This window comes from Dermacentor albipictus, chromosome 3 (assembly GCF_038994185.2).
Source record: "Dermacentor albipictus isolate Rhodes 1998 colony chromosome 3, USDA_Dalb.pri_finalv2, whole genome shotgun sequence".
Taxonomy (NCBI): Eukaryota; Metazoa; Arthropoda; class Arachnida; order Ixodida; family Ixodidae; genus Dermacentor; species Dermacentor albipictus.
This window is the reverse complement of record NC_091823.1, coordinates 41346626-41364988: the sequence shown is the minus strand read 5'-3', so window position 1 is coordinate 41364988 and position 18363 is coordinate 41346626. Positions and strand designations below refer to the sequence as shown.

At 46.8% G+C, this 18363-nt stretch overlaps 1 protein-coding gene across 1 annotated transcript in view; it reads right to left on the bottom strand.

The window, feature by feature from the left end:
• LOC135902614 (cytochrome P450 3A14-like) overlaps positions 1-18363 on the bottom strand; it is a 36847-nt gene that overhangs the window by 17945 nt on the left and 539 nt on the right. The window contains exons 2-5 of the mRNA XM_065432809.2: positions 9161-9257; positions 8766-8818; positions 7989-8085; positions 4504-4629 (exon numbers count right to left, since the gene is read on the bottom strand). Of these exons, the coding sequence (XP_065288881.2) occupies positions 4504-4629; positions 7989-8085; positions 8766-8818; positions 9161-9257 (373 nt within the window). The remainder of the gene's footprint in view (positions 1-4503; positions 4630-7988; positions 8086-8765; positions 8819-9160; positions 9258-18363) is intronic.

Below are 18363 nucleotides of genomic sequence, written 5' to 3'. Positions count from 1 at the left end.
AGAAGCGGCAAACCCCCAAAACAACCAACATTTATGCACGTGGCATTGCCCTCCTTGTAGAAAGCACTACCGTGATTCTTCAAATGCGAAAGAGAGGCAAAATAGACAAAGCACACGCACTTTAACACTGATGACGTTTGTGAAGAGGAAAGCGTTACACAAGCTGGATGAAGGTGAGTGGAAATGAAACTAGCCTCGTCAACGTGAATGTTACGGTTTCATCATGGAAACATGGTCAATTGTGTATGCTGCACACGACGGGATAGCCGAGTCCTGTCTTCAGAGAGAACTTCATAGTTGAATTCACTGAGGCGATGTAAGACTCTGTAGGGACCGAAGTAGCGGCGCAGTAACCTTTCCGAGCGGCTGGTCGATCACCAGGTTGGTGGATAACCCCGAGAGGGCAAGCGTTGTTCTTGTGGGAGTCGATGTATTGTGGATTCTGAATTCATAGATGGGAAGCATGTCAGCGATTGTCTTGTTTAACCTCTCCGTAAGGCCGTTGGTCTGAGGATGGTATGCAGAAGCTCGGTGATGAGCGGTTCCACTAAGCGTCATGAGGTCTTGCATCTTCTGTGCTATGAAAGCTGTACCAAGATCTGTTATGACTACTTCTTGTGCACCATGCCGGAGAACGATGTTGTCGATGAAGAAGTGCAGCATCACTGGCAGTGGCTCGCTGAAGGACTCCAGTCAGACAAGAAGTCGCAACCACGATCCAGTGGTTGCCAGCAAAAAACTTAGGGAAGGGCCCAAGTAAAGCCATGCCGATTTGTTAAAATGGTTGTGTTGGCGGTGCAGCAGGCTTCAACAAATCGGTTGGGCGCTGAGATTGAGCCATTCGGTGCTGACAGTCGCGGGAAATTTTCACGTAATGCATCAGTTCCTGGGCGAACTTAGGATAGTAGTAGCATGGAGGGATTCGGGCCAAGGTACGCGCGAATCCCAAGTGGCAGGAAGAGGGCTCATCGTGGCAAGCGGACAGAAATTCGGCGCGCAGCGCGGATGGAACGACAAGGAGATATTCAGCCGCTGATGGGCACAAATTTTTCTTGTACAAGACATTGCTGCGGAGACTGAACGAACATGGTGAACACGCGAATTGCCGTGGAGGATGCGAACTTCGGAATTCAAGGTAGTCGATAAGTTGCCCTAGTTCTAAATTGCCCCGCTGTTGCTGGGCCTAGTCAGGTTGACAACGCAAAGGAAACGACCGTCATCATCGGTATTACTTGCCACCGTCGCAAAGGGGCGCCCGAAGGACAGTCAGCATCAGTGTGCTTTTGGGCACACTTGTAGACGGTGGTTACGTCAAATTCTTGAAGACGAAGACTGCGCCTGGCGAAACTCCCTGAAGGCTCTTTGGGATTGGCTAGCCAACAAAGGACATGATGGTTGGTAGCCACTCTGAAGAGAGAGGGAATAAACTTTATACACAAGAGCACACGAACGTAGGTAGTTACTCTGCGCTGCATTGGGGGGTCCCATCAGTCCAGTGGTCCAGCGATGTTAGCTGCCCTTCTTGCTCGGTTGACCAGGTTGAGCTGGGCCATCGAGTCGGACCTGCCTTCCAGTGCCGTGTCCTGGGGTGTGTTATAGGTGCGAAGTGTGGTGTGCTTGAGCAAGCCTATACCATGTGGTCAAGCGTTGCGTATTGATAGCAGTGTAGGCAATTCTAGGAATACAGCCCAGGGTGTATGACGTGGTAGAGACTCATGTGGGGATATGGGTTTAAACGGATGGGATGAATATGGCCGGAACTTAGCTATCGCCCAGACGGCAGCTAAACATTCCTTTTCAGTCGTAGAGTAGTTCGTTACTGCAGAAGTTAAAGCGCGGCTAGCATAAACAATAGCACGTTCAGCGCCATCTTGCCACTGCACGATGATTACACCAAGGCCGATGTTGCGAGCACATCAGTGTGCAGTTTAGTGTGGGCATCTTCACCAAAGTGTCCAAGTAAGGGTGGTGTCTGGAGGTGCCATTGAAGCTCGGAGAAGGCGTCTGTCTGCTTCGGACCTCAAACAAATTCTTATTACGGCTTAAATAGAGCACGACGTGAGAGCACATCACCAGTTTTTGCAAAAGTGCTAATTGCAAACTGTTACGTGGGGCACAAGCAAGACACCATACATGCCCAACTCACCTTTTATTGCAGGGTCGCGTATTAGTCAGAAATGTTCCCTCGGCCGGATGTAAGCCACAACTATTGGATTTTATTCTTGTGCGACCACACTTGGAAAGTGCAAAATGCGATTAACTGCTTGATATCCGAATAATGGAAAGCATGTGTTTTATGCTCTTATAGAGCTTCACAGATCAGTTTAGTGTCGAAGGCGTAGGTTGCTCGCCGAAGAAAAATTGTTGCGTTAGTAACCACGCACAAGAACCGAGTGTTGTTACTTTACGACTATGTGAACAGCAGTCCCATCCTCAAGAAGTACTTATAACAACACGGCGTAAACAGTCCCTGCACCTTCAAACATCGTTCACGAGTGTGCGAGCGGCCATGCTAGACCAGATTAGACGCTCAACGTTTCACATAGAAAAATCGCGATGTTGAAAGGGTATAGTTCAGTTCCATATTAAAGTAGTATTTTTATTGCGATTGAATCATGCCGATCCCCTAGGTGCATTCATGCCAGCGCCACCATCATGCTCTTCCTCTATCGAAGGCGCATCCGTGGCCCGCGCGCGGAGGGTTACAGGGTTTCGAGAGATGTGCACTGCGTTCGGCTTCAAAAACGACGAAGCAGTTTGGACCCGCCGTCGACGCTTCACCTAATCCGCGCGCTGGTGGAGTCATAAAAGCATTCTGTCTTCTGCTGCTAGCATGAGCGTTGTGTGCATGCAGAGTTCACCATCCTTCCTGATTAGTTGCTCTGAGAATGCACTACTCTGAGTGAAACAGATATTCAACGTCAAGCTAACTTGGCTGACGCCCCCGTCAGTCAAGTTAGCTTGACCCTGAATATGCTCTTCCTAACACACAGCAGTGCCATAACATACAGCCTAGGGAACGGAGGAAAGTTTTCAGTAGCGCATGCTGCCAAGTTCACGTCAGCAAATTCACCGCTGAGTTGAGGCATGTGCACAGCTCCTGACCTGACCTGACTGGGCGCCAGCGTGCTTCAACGCAGTAGCGCATGCCCTCCTCGCAATGCGCATGGCCATGGACAAGGCTTGGCTGGACGAATCGGGCTATAGCTACCGTCGGCACAGGTGCGCACCTGTTATCGTTCAAAATTTCGTGCTATTTGAAATGCGAAGCATTTCTTTGCGAACATTAGCCACTTTTACGGCATCTGTCCAGTCGCCTACGTCTTGATGCTCTCACTGTCGTTTCGTTAACTTGGTATGTACCAAAATTGGCGTATTACGACAAGAGAGTGTGACAAACATAAATGATTGGTCATGGCATGAATGTCCTGAAATGCGTGTCATGTAGGTCATGAAAGAACCACCTACGTCTTGGAGCTCTCATGGTCGTTTCGTTATTGGTATGTACCAAAATTGGCATAGCATAACAACAGTGTACGACAAACAAAATGATAGGTCATGACATGAATGTCATGACATGCGTGTCATGTAAATAATGAAACAGCCGGCTACGTCTTAGTGCTCCCGTGGTCGTTTCGTTAATTTGGTAGGCTCCCCACACACTGTTTCGCTTATCATCGATTTCCACAGGGCGTGGAATCTGCCGACTTTTTGTTGTTACAAACCTACATTAGACAAAAAGGAAACCGGAGACCTCTTGGCGATGCGTGCCATATTTGTGGCTTCCCTTCCAGGTGGGGTCAGCATATTTTAGTTACAGACTCAATCTGCCGAGGCCTCTCTTGGCCAGCGCTGGTTCTCCTGTGACGCACAAGGCGGTGCAATCAGCCCCTATTGCAATCTGAAAACAGCAATAATAGCGTCTCTCTATTTCTGACTGTAAGCGACATTTTCATCGTACACCAAAAGCAAGCCCTCATGGACCAAGCTAATCGCGAAAAAAACAATAACGAGCGCATTTCTCCTGTCCAGAGGACACCAGCCGCAGTTCAGAATTACATTGCGCACATGCTTGTGTGTTCAACTACCATTGTACATTGGACGAGTAGCTTTAAACAGTCTGCTTTAACCAGCTTTTTCTTGAATAAATTCATATTGCCCCTCTTAAATTACAAGAAACCCCCACAACCTTCGCGAAATGCGAAGGTTGTGGGTTCGGTTCCCACCTGCGGCAAGTTGTTTATTCATCCACTTTAATTTCCATTAATTTATCGTTTCTTTATTTCGTTTATTAAGCACAAGTAATTTCCCCTATGTTGTCCTTGGTGTCAGTGTTTGTTGGCTTTTTATGATATGACGAATAAAAATCGGGACCCTCGGTTGACCCCCTCTTTTCTCGTTTATTAAGATATGCATCAGTGCCATACCGAGAGAGATAGAAAGGGAGAGAGAGTGAGTGAGCGAGTGAATCTGTCTGTCTGTGTTTCTAATTTGGCTTCTTACCAGCTTCAGTTTGGCAGCGCTCATGCTGCAGGAGACTGTGCTTCGGATGTTCTTCCACTCGAGGCCACCGACATGCATGACGGACTTTCCTAGCACGGGATGCATCTGGTCTGTCATCATTGTAAACTGCGGGTGAGAAAGCAAAGCTCGTTAATGAAAACATGAGAGGCTTGAGGTCACATGAGATGGAGACGATGAGAAATAAAGTGATGCACACAGGGTACTTCACAGGCACCCAACACACACAACAAAATTACGTTCATGTACGTGCAAAAATGTCTGGCTGTTACCAGTGTCTCTAAGAATGTTTAAAGAAAGTCTTAGTACAGCGAGACGCTCGGATGGCACTAGCTCATTGAGCGGGTATACATGTCGCAGATCAAGGCATAATCTCTGATGTATATTCTGTGTGGGCATTATGGCGGCCTTTTCGAATGCGAATGCATGGGTGAGACGTTTCTTGCAGGCTGTTACGACGGCTAGGATAGCAGTCAGGACGACTACAATTAGGAAACAATTTATAGTAATCTCTTTTATCAGATATCTCGGAACATGCATCCAGAACACTATCGAGGCAGACGGCTCGCCAGGGTAAATGCCATCAGACACAAGCGCTGTGACGACCCGCAGGCGCGCTACTTGGACGCAGCCAAGTGTCCGGGCTGAAACGCCGTCGCCATCAGCGTCACAGACTACAGGGGGACGACACTGGCGTTGGCGACAATTCTCGGCAAACGCGCGGACACAGCTGAGGAGGCCGCTATAGCACTCGCCACCCATACAAGCAAGGATGCCATAGTGGTCTTCACCGACTCTCAAACAGTGGCATGCAAACAAAGCAAGCCCATGAAGCGCAGGATCTCCATCAAAGTGATCAACATACTGAAGCGTGGCGATACTCCTGCCCCCTGCACCTGCATCATGTGGGTACCGGGACACGAGGGACTCGAGGGGAATGAAGCGGCACACACCGTGGCCCACGCAAGCGTCAACTGGGCCTACCCGCACGAGATTCTAGACATGTCCCACCCACCCAAATCACCGGAGGAAACGGAAGCAATCCCGCTAACTTACCAAGCACTACTGCCGCACTATCGACTTGGACGCAGAATATACCTTCCACCAGATCCACAGATTCCACAGGTCTACAGATTCGGACTAATCAATACAACATTTAGTCAGAAAATTCGAATCGTAACAAGAAAGTTAGCTGGCAGTGCTTCAGGTAGGTGGCATGCCAGCATAGTAGATGTCAGTGGGGCACCTGGCATTGGGCGCTCACAAGGAGAGTGCAAATGAAGCTGGGCAGGATGATATGGGCTGGACAAGTTTTGAAGTGAGGGAAGCTCACAGAAAAATTTATCATGAAGAACGACTAAGGGATATAGAAGAAAGTAAATGGGCTAGGGGAGTTCTGAGGTATTTGTACAGGAAAAACATTGATTCACAGAGGAGGGAAAAAAAGCTAGGAAGCTTACCAGCAAGTATGTGGCCTGTAGGGTGAGCAACTCAGCAACAAAGAACGTCAAGCAGAAAGTCAAAGAGGCTGAAATAATCTCATGGATCGCGGCAATGGAAAAAAAAAAACCTGCCATGGGTAACTACTTAAGAGATGTAACTACTTAAGATACGATGTAAGGTAGCGGAAAAAGGCAGCGAAAACGAGCAACGAGGCAGGCAGCGTAATCAACCATCGTTGTCGCGTGCAAAGCCCGCGCCGACCTCAATCATATTATTTGGCAATGCCCCAAAGCCTCACCCACCAACACCTCCCGCACTAACACACGCATCATTAGTACGGCCGAGCAGTGGGAGACATTGCTGCTCAGCTTGGACCCAGAGGAGCAGCTCTGGGCCGTCCGGATGGCCGAAGACGCCGCCAGGAAGCAAGAACTGGCCGCCGTCTGAGGAAGGGGGGGATTGGGGGTTAGCCTCCCGACCCCCGCCACCCCTTAACCCCATCAAGGACACAATAAAGTTTTATCTCTCTCTCTCTCCCAATACATCGGTGGGCAGAACGAGAATTAACGCAAACGTTACTCCCAGCGCAAAACTCGAAGGACCGCTCAGCAGCGTTCAGTTGGGGATTAATGCTTTCGCATTCACGACTCATAAGGGCTTCGGTGTCCTCGGATTTTTTTATCAAAGATATTGGCATAGCCCTTTTTTTATTTATTTATTTATTTATTTATTTATTTATTTATTTATTTATTTATCCTCAGAGCCTTTAGGGCATTACGGGGGGGGGGGGGGGGGGGTTACATGGTTGAACAAGGTTTAATTGGCCAGAATTCCCATATATTCGCAGCTAATAAAGAAAAAGTGCGGCAAAGTTGAATATTGCCTTCGCCCACCGGCAGTGTACGTTTAAGTTATCGTTCGATAAATGTCCTCACCGTTTGCGGGAAAGGCTCCCAAACACACATATTATAACGAAACGCTAAAATTAGCGTGCAAGTTTCCTGTCGAATTATGTCATATGCCATCCAACAAAGTGAGCCTGCTCACATTACATGTTGCGTATTTCTCCTATTCCGCTGCCGCTCTACACACATTTGGTGTGTAGAAAAAACAAACAAAATGGGAAAGCAGGTGCCCAATACACTGGTGTAGAAGCGGAGAATAAACCTACGTGTACCCCTGTCATAATGGCCGTTACCTTTCGGAAACCGCAGCTGCAGCAAGAACACGTTGTCACAGCAGATGAGAGACCGAGACATGGATGGTTCTCCCGTTATCATTCCGACAATCTCGATCACCAGACTTTATTGATATTTTTAACAAGTACTTATATGAACGAATGTCTATCTTCTTTGTATGGCGAAGCAGAAAGGTATTAAAAAAAGGATTGCACCAATGCAGAATCAAAACTGCAATCTCCCAATCTTTAGGATATTGCTTCAGTCGACTCCGCGATGGCCAGACATCTGTTTCCAGTTGATTGGGAAATCTATAATGGTTTCGGGTAGAACGCCACTGCCAGTGACGCGAAATAATGTCCAGGACCATAGGGGGAGGTGCGTCTAAATTGAAGAAAGTGTCATTACTCTCCATCCACCATTAGTCTGTCTACATGTCCGCTGTAAGGCAAATTTAATGTGCTGGACCTGCCCACAGTCACATAACAAAATCGGGCAAAGATTTCTATGTTCTTTTCCGTTTTTTTTTTTATTACAGGTCGTGATGCCCTCGTTACCGTGAAACAGCTGGAATGCTCGCGGCTGTGAGTTTACATTTAGGTTCTTTATTTAAGCACACTCATGGTCATGGTATTCTCTCTGCACGAAAACGTACGAGACCATCTCGATTTTACAAGTAAAAATTAAAGAAAACAGCGAGTGTCACTTCAGGAGGACGAAAAAAAAAAGACAAGCTGCTTTGTACAAGCTGGACCGTTAAGGCAAGTCTATTTAAAAGAACGCTTGTATCGAAACGTTATTCGCGTAGGCAGCAGAAAAACCATGAAAATGTAGACGGGCACTTACACCACGGTCCACGAAGTTTTGGAAGTTACGTACGAACACGTATTCTATAAAATCCAGGTCGTTTGTAACGATGAAAGGAGCATCACCATTGAAGAACCTGCGCGAAACACGGAAAAGTTCACACTTCCTCCAAAAATTAAACAGGCTGAAATATTTTTTGCGAGACCTTTCAGTTTGTTTGCAACATGGTTATAGTTTTAAGTCTTGCCAGATTATGGTAACACAACCTCGTAAGATATGCAGCCGCTGGGAAAAAGCAGCGTCGAATGAGAGCGCCACACAAATCGACTATAATTGCCATGTAAAAGATTATATATGTCAGGTTAACTAGCCTACATACCATTTGGCGACAAAAATAAAACCCTAGTTAAACTTCCGCTTTTAGAGCATTTATCAACAGAGAAGATATCAACTGGGAAAGCTTATCCTGGAAGATAACTAAAGTAAATTTCTTAAACAGACGCCTAAATCATGCAAGAAAGGCACACACAATAAACAAATCGCGTCACAGTAATCACTTCGCAACCCTGCAGAGACATTCAATTGTTGTATTAATCTCAAATTAATTAGGCCGGTGAGCATACATCAACATTATATTCGAACGTACTGTCAGGTATGTGTGGTGTTCTGCAGTGGAACATGCACTCGATGATACCGATGATGCGACAAGCCTCAAGCTTCAAGCAAACTTACCGTGTCGCTGAAACGGAGCACCACTTTAGAACGTATATTAACATACAGTAGAAATAATAAAAAATAATAGTAAAAATAGCTCACCCGAACGTATTGCCATATTTTTCAATCCATTTACCAAGAACCTTGTAGCTTTCCTGTTGAGAAACAACATGAAATCGCGGTTAATGGCTGCTCATGTTCCAAAAAACTCCGTCCACCGTAAGAAATAACCACTACTTCGTGAAATATTCTCGCAACTGTGTTTTTTACAACGCACGGGAGTTTTGGCTGGGTGCAGCAATTTTGGTTCCTGGTTCCATGTGGTCGTACCGACTAATGCAGCGTTAACACACGGATATACAGCCAGAGGAGTTTGCAAGAAAGTGATCCGCCAAACAAACAGGTATCCAGGTGGGGGTCACCATTGTAGTGCACATAATCACGATTTGTAGAAACATGTGAGCGAGACCGTCTCTATTTGTCATTCGTCCTCTTACCATGGAGTGGTACTCTACAAGGTTTCCCCATATCAGGTTTGGTTCCGGACCCGGTATGCCCAACTTCTTGAAGTAGTTGAAGTGATTTCGCCGCCATCTGAAATGCAGTGACGAAAACGAAAACGTGGCCTTAATGCGTTGGATTCTGCAGTCAGTGCCCTACTGAACGCAAACCAGCAGCTATAAATAATACATCACTGTAATACTGTTTGGGTGAACTAAGGCTCCAACTAGATCGCGTAATTAGTGACAATTTTTAGCTATTTCTGAAACAAAAAATTTATCCGTTAAGGCAATTTTTTTCAGTGCGCCTCTGTGCACCGAAATCGGTGTTATAATTTTCTCTTTATTATCATTATGCCAACAAGGCAGGTAAAATCAGTTCATATATAGATTAATTCTGCCCGCTATACCTTTTTTTCTATCCGTTTAATTTTCTGTCTTCATTTATTAGCGTTATTAAATATACGCACGACAAAAACTGGCACCTTTCTTTAGGTTTTATTGTCTGGAACAAAAATGTTACTTCGGATCATTCAAGATACTCGGACGTCTTTGCACTCTGGACTATGAGGCCCTGCCCAACAGCATTACGCAATCGCATCGGCGCCGCACATGACCTGAAGTCCACGTAGTGCACCTTAACTCTTTCCTTACCGTGCCCAAGGAAATCGATCAATTTCAACGACCGTTCTTCGACAGGTTGTCAAACAGCCGTTAGAATATTTCCACGAGCAAAGTTTTGCAACGTATTTCTTTTATCGGGGCCAGTATGCCCTACGGCATAAATTAAACAAAAATTTGTCGCCGTGTGTCCCCGTGTGTCCCGTGTGTCCTCGTGTGTCCCCTTGTCTCTCCTTCTTTGTGTATAGTTCACGCTACTATGACTTCATGATGCAAAACCAAATGGCCCAGTCTTTCGCCTTACTAAAAAGATATGTCTGTTTGCTAGATAAGTCCAGGAGCGGCCAGTGCAGAGAACCATGTCTCTAGCGCCTTAGGTCAGGTGGTCGACCTGGGTGGTAGCTCGGGCTGTGCAGGTAGCGGGTGCGGGCCTCGCGAAGCTCCGGACAGCTCCACAGCAGGCGATACAGAGTTGTCTCTGTGGTACGTAATCAGGAGCACTACCTTTGTAGGGACGCGCATGACACGACATCCCAACCACGTCAGTGCGCGGGAGCCGAACTAGCACTGGCACCCCTTCTTGCCACTCGTTACACCACACCATTATGGGGACTTGCATCTCAGGATAACAGATCCCAATATATACTGCAGCCTTGTCTGGTGGCCCCGACACTATGGATAGTCGGAGAGAAATACAAAGAGAAGCCAGGGACGCGGGGAGGAGAGTTCGTCTCCTGTAAGGGCAGACGTTTCCTGTAAGTGCAGAAAGTTTTCCTATGGCATGGTGTTGGCAAAGCCCTTCTACCTTATTGGCAAGTCCTCGGCAGTTTCACTGCAGGACACATGGTGCCACGTTGCTTTGAAGGAGCAGTCATGGTAGCGGTGGGAGATTGGCCAGCATCACCTTTGATAGTTATTACAGTTGGTGGGCCGCAGAGTGAATTGGCTCAGCCGGGGTCAGCTTGGCCTGCATCGATATAAAGGCGGAGGGTGATTCAGGCACAGTGCGCAGCACGTCTGCTTCGCGTGTCGTATGGCACCTGGCAGATCGAGCGGGAATTATTCTTCGTTGCGCGAGGCGCTTGGCTTCCTTTCGGAGACGAGTGATCGGCCTATTCAGCTTCGCCAGATCGTCTGCCATCGTATCAGTCATTTCAGGTAGAGCCGCATAATTGTCAGCATGCGTTCCACCCCGCTTCACTGTCACTGTACTCTGGGCCATCGTATTGAGCTGTTTTCGGGGGTGTTAATGCTGGTTCGTCTTGTTCGGAGGGTGACAGCCAGATGAACCGATTGCTCGTAGAAATGGCACTGTCCCTTTGATCTGGTGCCATTGAACGCTGGCCGCGTACACAGTTAAGGCGAACTTTGAGAGCCTTTCTGGATGTTCTTTGAACTGGGCCTTCTTTGAACGTAATATCATGATCGTCCGTCTGGCAGAGTCCGCATTTGTATGTGGACGTCTCAGGAGACAGCATAGGGGTGTCTGTGGGATGTGGACATGAAGTTCGCATGTGACTGGGACGCAAGCACCGATAGCAATGTACTGCTCCTGGTTAACACAGATGCAACTGCAGGATGCACCCATAGTACGTAATACGGCTCAGCGAAGTCCGGCGACCGTGGAGGGTGACAAGGCAAGTCCGTCCGTGACCAATGTAACCAGCTATCATGATCATGTGTGCGGAACAGTTCAAAGCATCAACAAGGAATGCGAACAAAGCATCAACGGTGACTCTCCCAACTAAACACCGGAGACCCTACATATACCGACGCAATTCCGATTCGGAAGTCAGGTATGCTTGTAATTGTACGGAAGGATCAGCTACAACTGGCAACGCTTGCAGGTGTGAGTCAAGTAATGAACGTCCGCTAGCGAACGAATACACACCGAGATGCTGTTATTGAGATGGTGAATCAAGAAGCCTTGAAACGCTGTAATATTGAGGCACGAGTCGAAGGCTGACTAAATTAAGCGATTGTATAGCTTCTATACATCCAATCGTTCGCGTGGTTTGAGCACTATATTTTGTAATGCGACCTGTAACCGGGCGATACAGAAGCTGCCGAAGAGTGGCATTCCAGCTTGCTGGCCCATGCCAGCCGGTTGCGACTGCTGCTTAGCGCATAACTCTCAGGTGAGCGGTGTCGACGATGGACAGTCCAGCGTGGATGGTGTCAGGAGACGAGACCCGAGGGGTGACCTTGCGGCCACGTCCAAAACCTCTGATTGACCGCTGTTTTGCCTGCCGGGTCAGACGGCTAGTGCTATAGTAACGTTCAGCCAGGGGCGGTACTAGGGTTGGTAATATCACTGAACGATTAGTCGATTAATTGATTAAATGTATCCCGCAAAACGATTAATCTTCATTGATGTCCAACGTTCATTTTTTTTTACTTAATCGATTAGACCTGTTCGATTAATCGTTTTCGAGAGTTTGACAAATGTGGAGCGAAAATTTTCAAATCATACTGGCATGACTGCGAACGGGCATTGACTGTGCGGCTGTGGTAGAGCGACTGACGACTGTTTTTTCGAATCAGAAGTGATGCCAAGCCGAGCGCGTCCCCTCTCTTCCCCCACACCGTGCACGCCAGCACGCCGCCAGAAGCCTGAGGCTTCACGTTCCCTCGCAATTGAAGGCATACTATGGCAACCCAGTCATTGATTGTCGTGCCACTCCCAGTCCACTAAAGAGGTGGCACAGCATGCTTGCCGTCTATGGAGATAGCGGTGGAGTTAACGTCAATTCCAACAAGTCTATATATCGTCCGGGCATCTATTCCCGCATGCTGGTTGTGTGGCCGTTCAAACAATGTGTCGGTTTCACCCAAACATCCCAGCCAATTCACATTCCTTCGCTCTGTAGAAAAGTGCATGTTGTTTAATATCCTAAACCGGTAATCTTTGCCCAGTACATGTTGCAATTTCTTGCATATTTCAGTTTGACTTCATTTCACTTTTGCTATTTTTCTCATTTCTTATCTAACTGTACTGTACAGGTATTAAGAAATTGCATGTATCTTATTTAATTATGTACTAAGTGCCATTTTACAACATACATTGTTTATCTTTTTAGATGTCACTAGTGCCAACTATATTTAGTCTTTACCAAGATAAAGATTATACTTGATCAGACCTTTATACATTTGTGTTTCAAGCTTGGTTCCACCTCTCAAACATTAAAGATTGCAGTAGTAAGCTTTACAGTAGATAGCAGTCGACAACTGTGTTTCAACCTTTTTAAAGATGTCCGGGAAAAAATCAGATTAATTAATTATTCGACGAAAAACCCTGCATCGAAAGCGATTAACGGATTAAAGGCTAGAATGACGAATGATTAATCGTTCATCGAATTAACATTTTCATCCCCCATCCCTAGGCGGTACCGTTTTAACGCAGTCGACGCGGCGAGGCGGCAATGGCTGGTGCGGCGATGGCTGGCGCGCAGCCACTATCAGGCCGGATACACGAAGCCGTCGACACGCGACTGCTGTTATCGGCAGCTGGCGAGCAACCGCCTTTTGCCGGCCAACTACCTCTTTGTATCAGTTATCGCTCGGCGCAAGGCGCACCTTCTTTATCGTACACTCTTAAAACGGTTGCACCCTTTGGGGTGTATGTATATTTGTCCCACAACAATAATCATCATCTGCCTTGCTCGCGTTTCCTTTCTTCAAACCTCGGCGCTTAGTATACCTTCCAGTCGAGAATGCTGTGTCACGCTGATAACGCGCAAACCGTTCGTGACTTGGAAGTACCGGGCTCGCAGCGTTAAAGAAAGGAAACGCGGGCAAGACAGATGACGATTATCGTTGTGGGACAAGATGAGCCCCAAAGGGTTCAAATTGCTTCCCGCGGTGAAAGCTCGAAACGCCCACCAAGTCGAATGGCGGGGCATTTGAATGTATAGCTCCAAAGGCAGGCCAACAAAACCAATTTCGCGCCTTCGAAAACGAAATTAGGTCACTTCTGCTTTTAACGGACATGGCGTCACTTTATTTTTTCTTCCACCGGAAGTGTTCCCACCACATACAGATGGCGCTAAGCCCCATGAACCACTAGTGTTCCTGTATATGCTCCCGCAGGGAGCAGAGTTGCGCATAGGTCCGCCGTCATGATCCAGCTCTGCAGCAAAGCCACTCCTCGTGCGCGCAGGAGCCAAATGCCGCGCGGTGTTCCGCCTTTTTCTCTAGTGGTCGCGAGCTGCAAGCGCCAATTGTTCGCAGGTGCTTAGCAAAGGGCACTTCTTAATGCAGGCCACGCTCGAACGAGTCATTCGTGCAGTCGGAGGGGGTGGGCTTCCAACCAACCGAAACTTTGTATGTACCTATGTAAACACGCATATACAAACACACACATGAACGTACAAATAGGGGGTAGGACCGCCTTCGATTCCCCAAAATAAAATACTCCCGTGGCTCGAACAGCTCCAAAGTTCGCTCGCAAACGCGCAGTACGTTGCCACAAAACGCGTTGCAATGATTTTCAGCATGCATATGAAGTTGTCTTATGACTGTCAGAAAGCAAGAAATGTTTTAAAGAGTGTTTAAAACTTCACACACGTAAGGTGGGCACTTAGCGCAATTTGGCTGCCGAAACCAGCCGATTAATGACCGTCGCAAAGAGAGCTATCGTGCGTGCAGTTATGTCAGTGACCGTTAACAGAACGTCATTTTTCACTAACCATCGTTCACAACAGCTGCACTTTTTCGATACATGCGGTGCAGACACAGATTTAAGCGCATTTCAAACGTTCACATGCGCACATTTTAAGCAAAGCTTACTTTTACGATTCATTCATACCGCAGACTAATCAGCTATATAGTAGCAGCAAATCTGCAACTAGAAGAAGATTCAAGATACAAGAGCTTCTAGATCAAATTTATTTCATACAAGGGAATGCATGAACGGCTGCTGGCAGCAGGCCAAGTGCGCTGGTTCTTGGAACCTTGGGGGCAGAATTCAAAGAAACTGGAAAGGCAACAAGCTATTAAGAGTAACAACAGGTTAGTTTTATTGCACTAATCACATAAAGATGGCAAACATGCAGAGTAATTATTCACACAGTGCAGACTGTAATCTGACAATACATTTTTCTTGATCTCTTACCACTCGGAGAAAAGCCAGTAGTTGAAGACACTGTATCAAATGAATGAAATCACTGAAGTAGGTTTTGGCCAAAAAGCCAGGTTACAAAGCTTTGTGACCTATCGCATCAGAGGCAAGGAAATTTTACGTCATTGAACAGTGCATTCACTCCACTCCCGCCCACAGGAAACAGCATTCACCAAAGCACAACGCAGATTTCTAGCGTGCATGTTTAAATGAACGACAAGTTCTTGTTCCACTGGCTGATACATGATGCTCAGAAGCTAGCACATATACAATTGCGGCTTAGCTTCTATGGCAGCAATTAGTTAATAGTTAACAAAATAAATAAGCCTGTGCACTTCAAGACAATAAATTGACTAGAATCAACTTTACTGTTCTCAAAACTTCACACAGAGGAGGAATATCTTACAATTATCACAATTATCACAGACCAAGGTCCTTGACTTCACATCGTCGAATACCGTACCTGAAACCCGCAGCTGCTCCTCTCAACGCACGATCGACGGTCCGCTGATTGCAATGGCGATGGCACTGACGGAAACGACGAGTTCGCATGAGTCGGCGATGCGCCCGTAAAGTTGGCTTCGCAGCGGCGCGGATCATTTGACGTCATTTTTCGCGCTTGGCCAATAGCGGTGCGAGCGGCGCCGGAAAAGGTATGCGCAACTCTGCTCCCTGCGGGAGCATATACAGGAACACTATGAACCACCGATGGACCACCATGTTTCGAACGTATGGGCTCCTATGGAAGCTTCGCTACCAGGTATACACAGGTTACCTTGTATACACGGCAAAGCGTGCAACTGTTTTAAGAGTGTAGGATGAGTCATGTATATAAAGGCTGTTTCACGTACCTTGAACCATGGTTTTTGAAAATTTGGTTAACCGCAGCTGAATGTAACCAACGACATGTGGTTCGCCGTCATGTGGCCCTCCGTAGAGTGTTCCTTTCTTAATATTCCGCATAATTGTTTTTTATTAATTAAGATCAATCATGCAAAATTTTTAATATTCACTTTAGGGCCAAGTGCGTTTCGTTACGTTGTAGAGGGCATTCAGAAACGAGCAATCGAATTTTTTGCGGCAACGTACATGCTGCGTGGTAAATATATTTTTTTTTTGCGTTTAAAGAAAGCCCGCGAAATATGAAATAAAACCACGCGACTGCGCCCATGCGTAATCGTATTGCAGCGTTCTCAACCGTGCTTCCAGCGAAAAAAAACCCGGCGCGCAGACCGTGGCGAGGTGATTGGCCGCGGCTCTAGGCGTCGGCTTGACACTGCGTCAGCATTTATGACGGTGGCACACGCAAAGGAAGCGTCGTCCAAGATAAGCGATAGGCTTGAAGGATTCGATAGGCTTGAAAGGTTCCCTCCAGCCATAGAGTTTCTCACTACATTACCTAGAGGGAAATCTGGCGCTGCTGCGCTGTGGTATGCATGGGAATGCCGGTATATTGTGGATTCGGATTGGCATCGTTCTCGTAGAGGCAGGACACCTTGAAGACGCGCTTGGCAAGTACCGTTCCGTCTGTCATAATGATTCATTTTCTACTAAAACAGCACGTGAAAAATTTTTTTAGCTTTATTATTACGCGAAAACATGTCTTGTTTAACTACGAGAACTTGTTATTGTGTGTACGACTACATGTTACGTAAAAAGTATCAGCAGGCCGCTAAAGTTCGAGGACAGACGACAAGGTTCGCGCTCGCTTTGAAGCAGTTGGTCTTCTGTTCTTGCTTTTCTTCGCTTGGTCATGCATCGTGGGTGAGTAAAGATGCAATATGTGTGAATGGAAACATTTAATGAAGATTTTACTTTGAGAACGCGTTATTTGTGTAGCCATATCCACGTTTTAGACGAAGCCTCTTACAACGCCAGCCAACACGAGCCAACCAGCCAACACGCGCAGCATAACCTTATTTATGACTTTGATAACATTTTTAGCGTCAGCCGACGAGGACAGAATGGAGACGTTGACATCACGATGCGCTAACTTCAATAACTTATTCCAAGAAAAAAGTTCACCGATGATCACCATACTCCCTAATGCGAAATTTGAGTGCAGCTATATACGTGTTTTCACTTCGTGATATATTTAGGCAAATAAGTTGACAGAGATGTGTAGCAGAAGACAAGCGCGTCGGCATTTATATATGACGCGTCGAAGGTGCCAGTGTAATCGCTGGTGCCGCTTACCCACCAGGAGGTACTACACGCGTACAATCAGATTTCAAAACAATTGCAAACCGTCACAATCGAAACGAGCGCGAGCGAGAGCTAACACCAATGGAATATCGTACGAAACGAGCGGTCGGGCGGGTCCGCATGAACCCAGTTTGCCGCGCGCACGTCACTGAAGGGGCTGCTCTCATTATTTTTCGCCTCTCCGCTGCTCCCGGCTCGCGTCTTTCATCTGCGGCTTCGCGTTCGCTCTTTCATCTTTCACCGTTGTGCTCGTTCGCTCGGTTATGTCACCGACGCTCGCCGCAGGGACGGGCCATTAGGAAGTGCGGTCTAAGAAACCGCCTTTATACACCATTCACAGTAGCGCCACACCTGATCAATACGTCAAACAGAGCTTTCCAAAAAGACCGTTTCTTTATCTAGCAGGTCGACAGAGGGGGTGCTTATACACAGCTTTGACCACTCCGATTGATAGCCTGTGGTCCATAATTTCGCACACATCTTTATCTCTGTAGCTGGCCTGAACCCCACAACCCCGAAATAAACGAGCGCAGTTATTTATTAGGTATTTTTTACTCATAAGACTTTACTATGTCGTGAATTCGTCACTCCAATTTTGCTTGCTGCTTGCCTGTTACTAATGGGTCTGCAACCACGGCTCTTTTGTGACGTCCGTTCCTATTCTCGAACATAGAATATTTTACTGACCATACGAGTTGCCGCACGGCAAATTATTGTTCAACAAATTCGCGCAGAGCCTCTTCGCAAAGAAGCTGCATAAATCGCTTGTGAAAGTTATTGTTTATAAGTAACCGTTTGTAGTCAGTATTATTTGGCTACGCTCGTTCGAAGCTCTCAAGTGAACCATTTTATGCCAGTCTTCGATCTTTCAGCAATTAATTTCACTCTCTCCTGTCATGCCTCATAAATCTTGATGCGACCGAGAAGGCCACTTTTATTCGAAATTTGTTAGGAATATGCCCTCCGGGGTAACCATCTCTTCTTACTCGCTGACAGGTGGACGTGACGCAGTAACTTTTTTATGTCCATAAGAGCACGTGGAAGAATTTAGTCCCTTGATTCCTAAACGCCCGCTGACTGCAAGCGCTTTTCTTCGACGCACTAACTCTTGGTTGCGTTAGCAGTCACTACTTAAACACCGCGTTCCAAAGACGTCAGGCAGGTCACTATACAAAGGCATCACTGCGATGTAATGCTACAGACAAGAAACGTCTACTACTATTCGCTAAATATTTATTCTTTACTTTTGCTTATT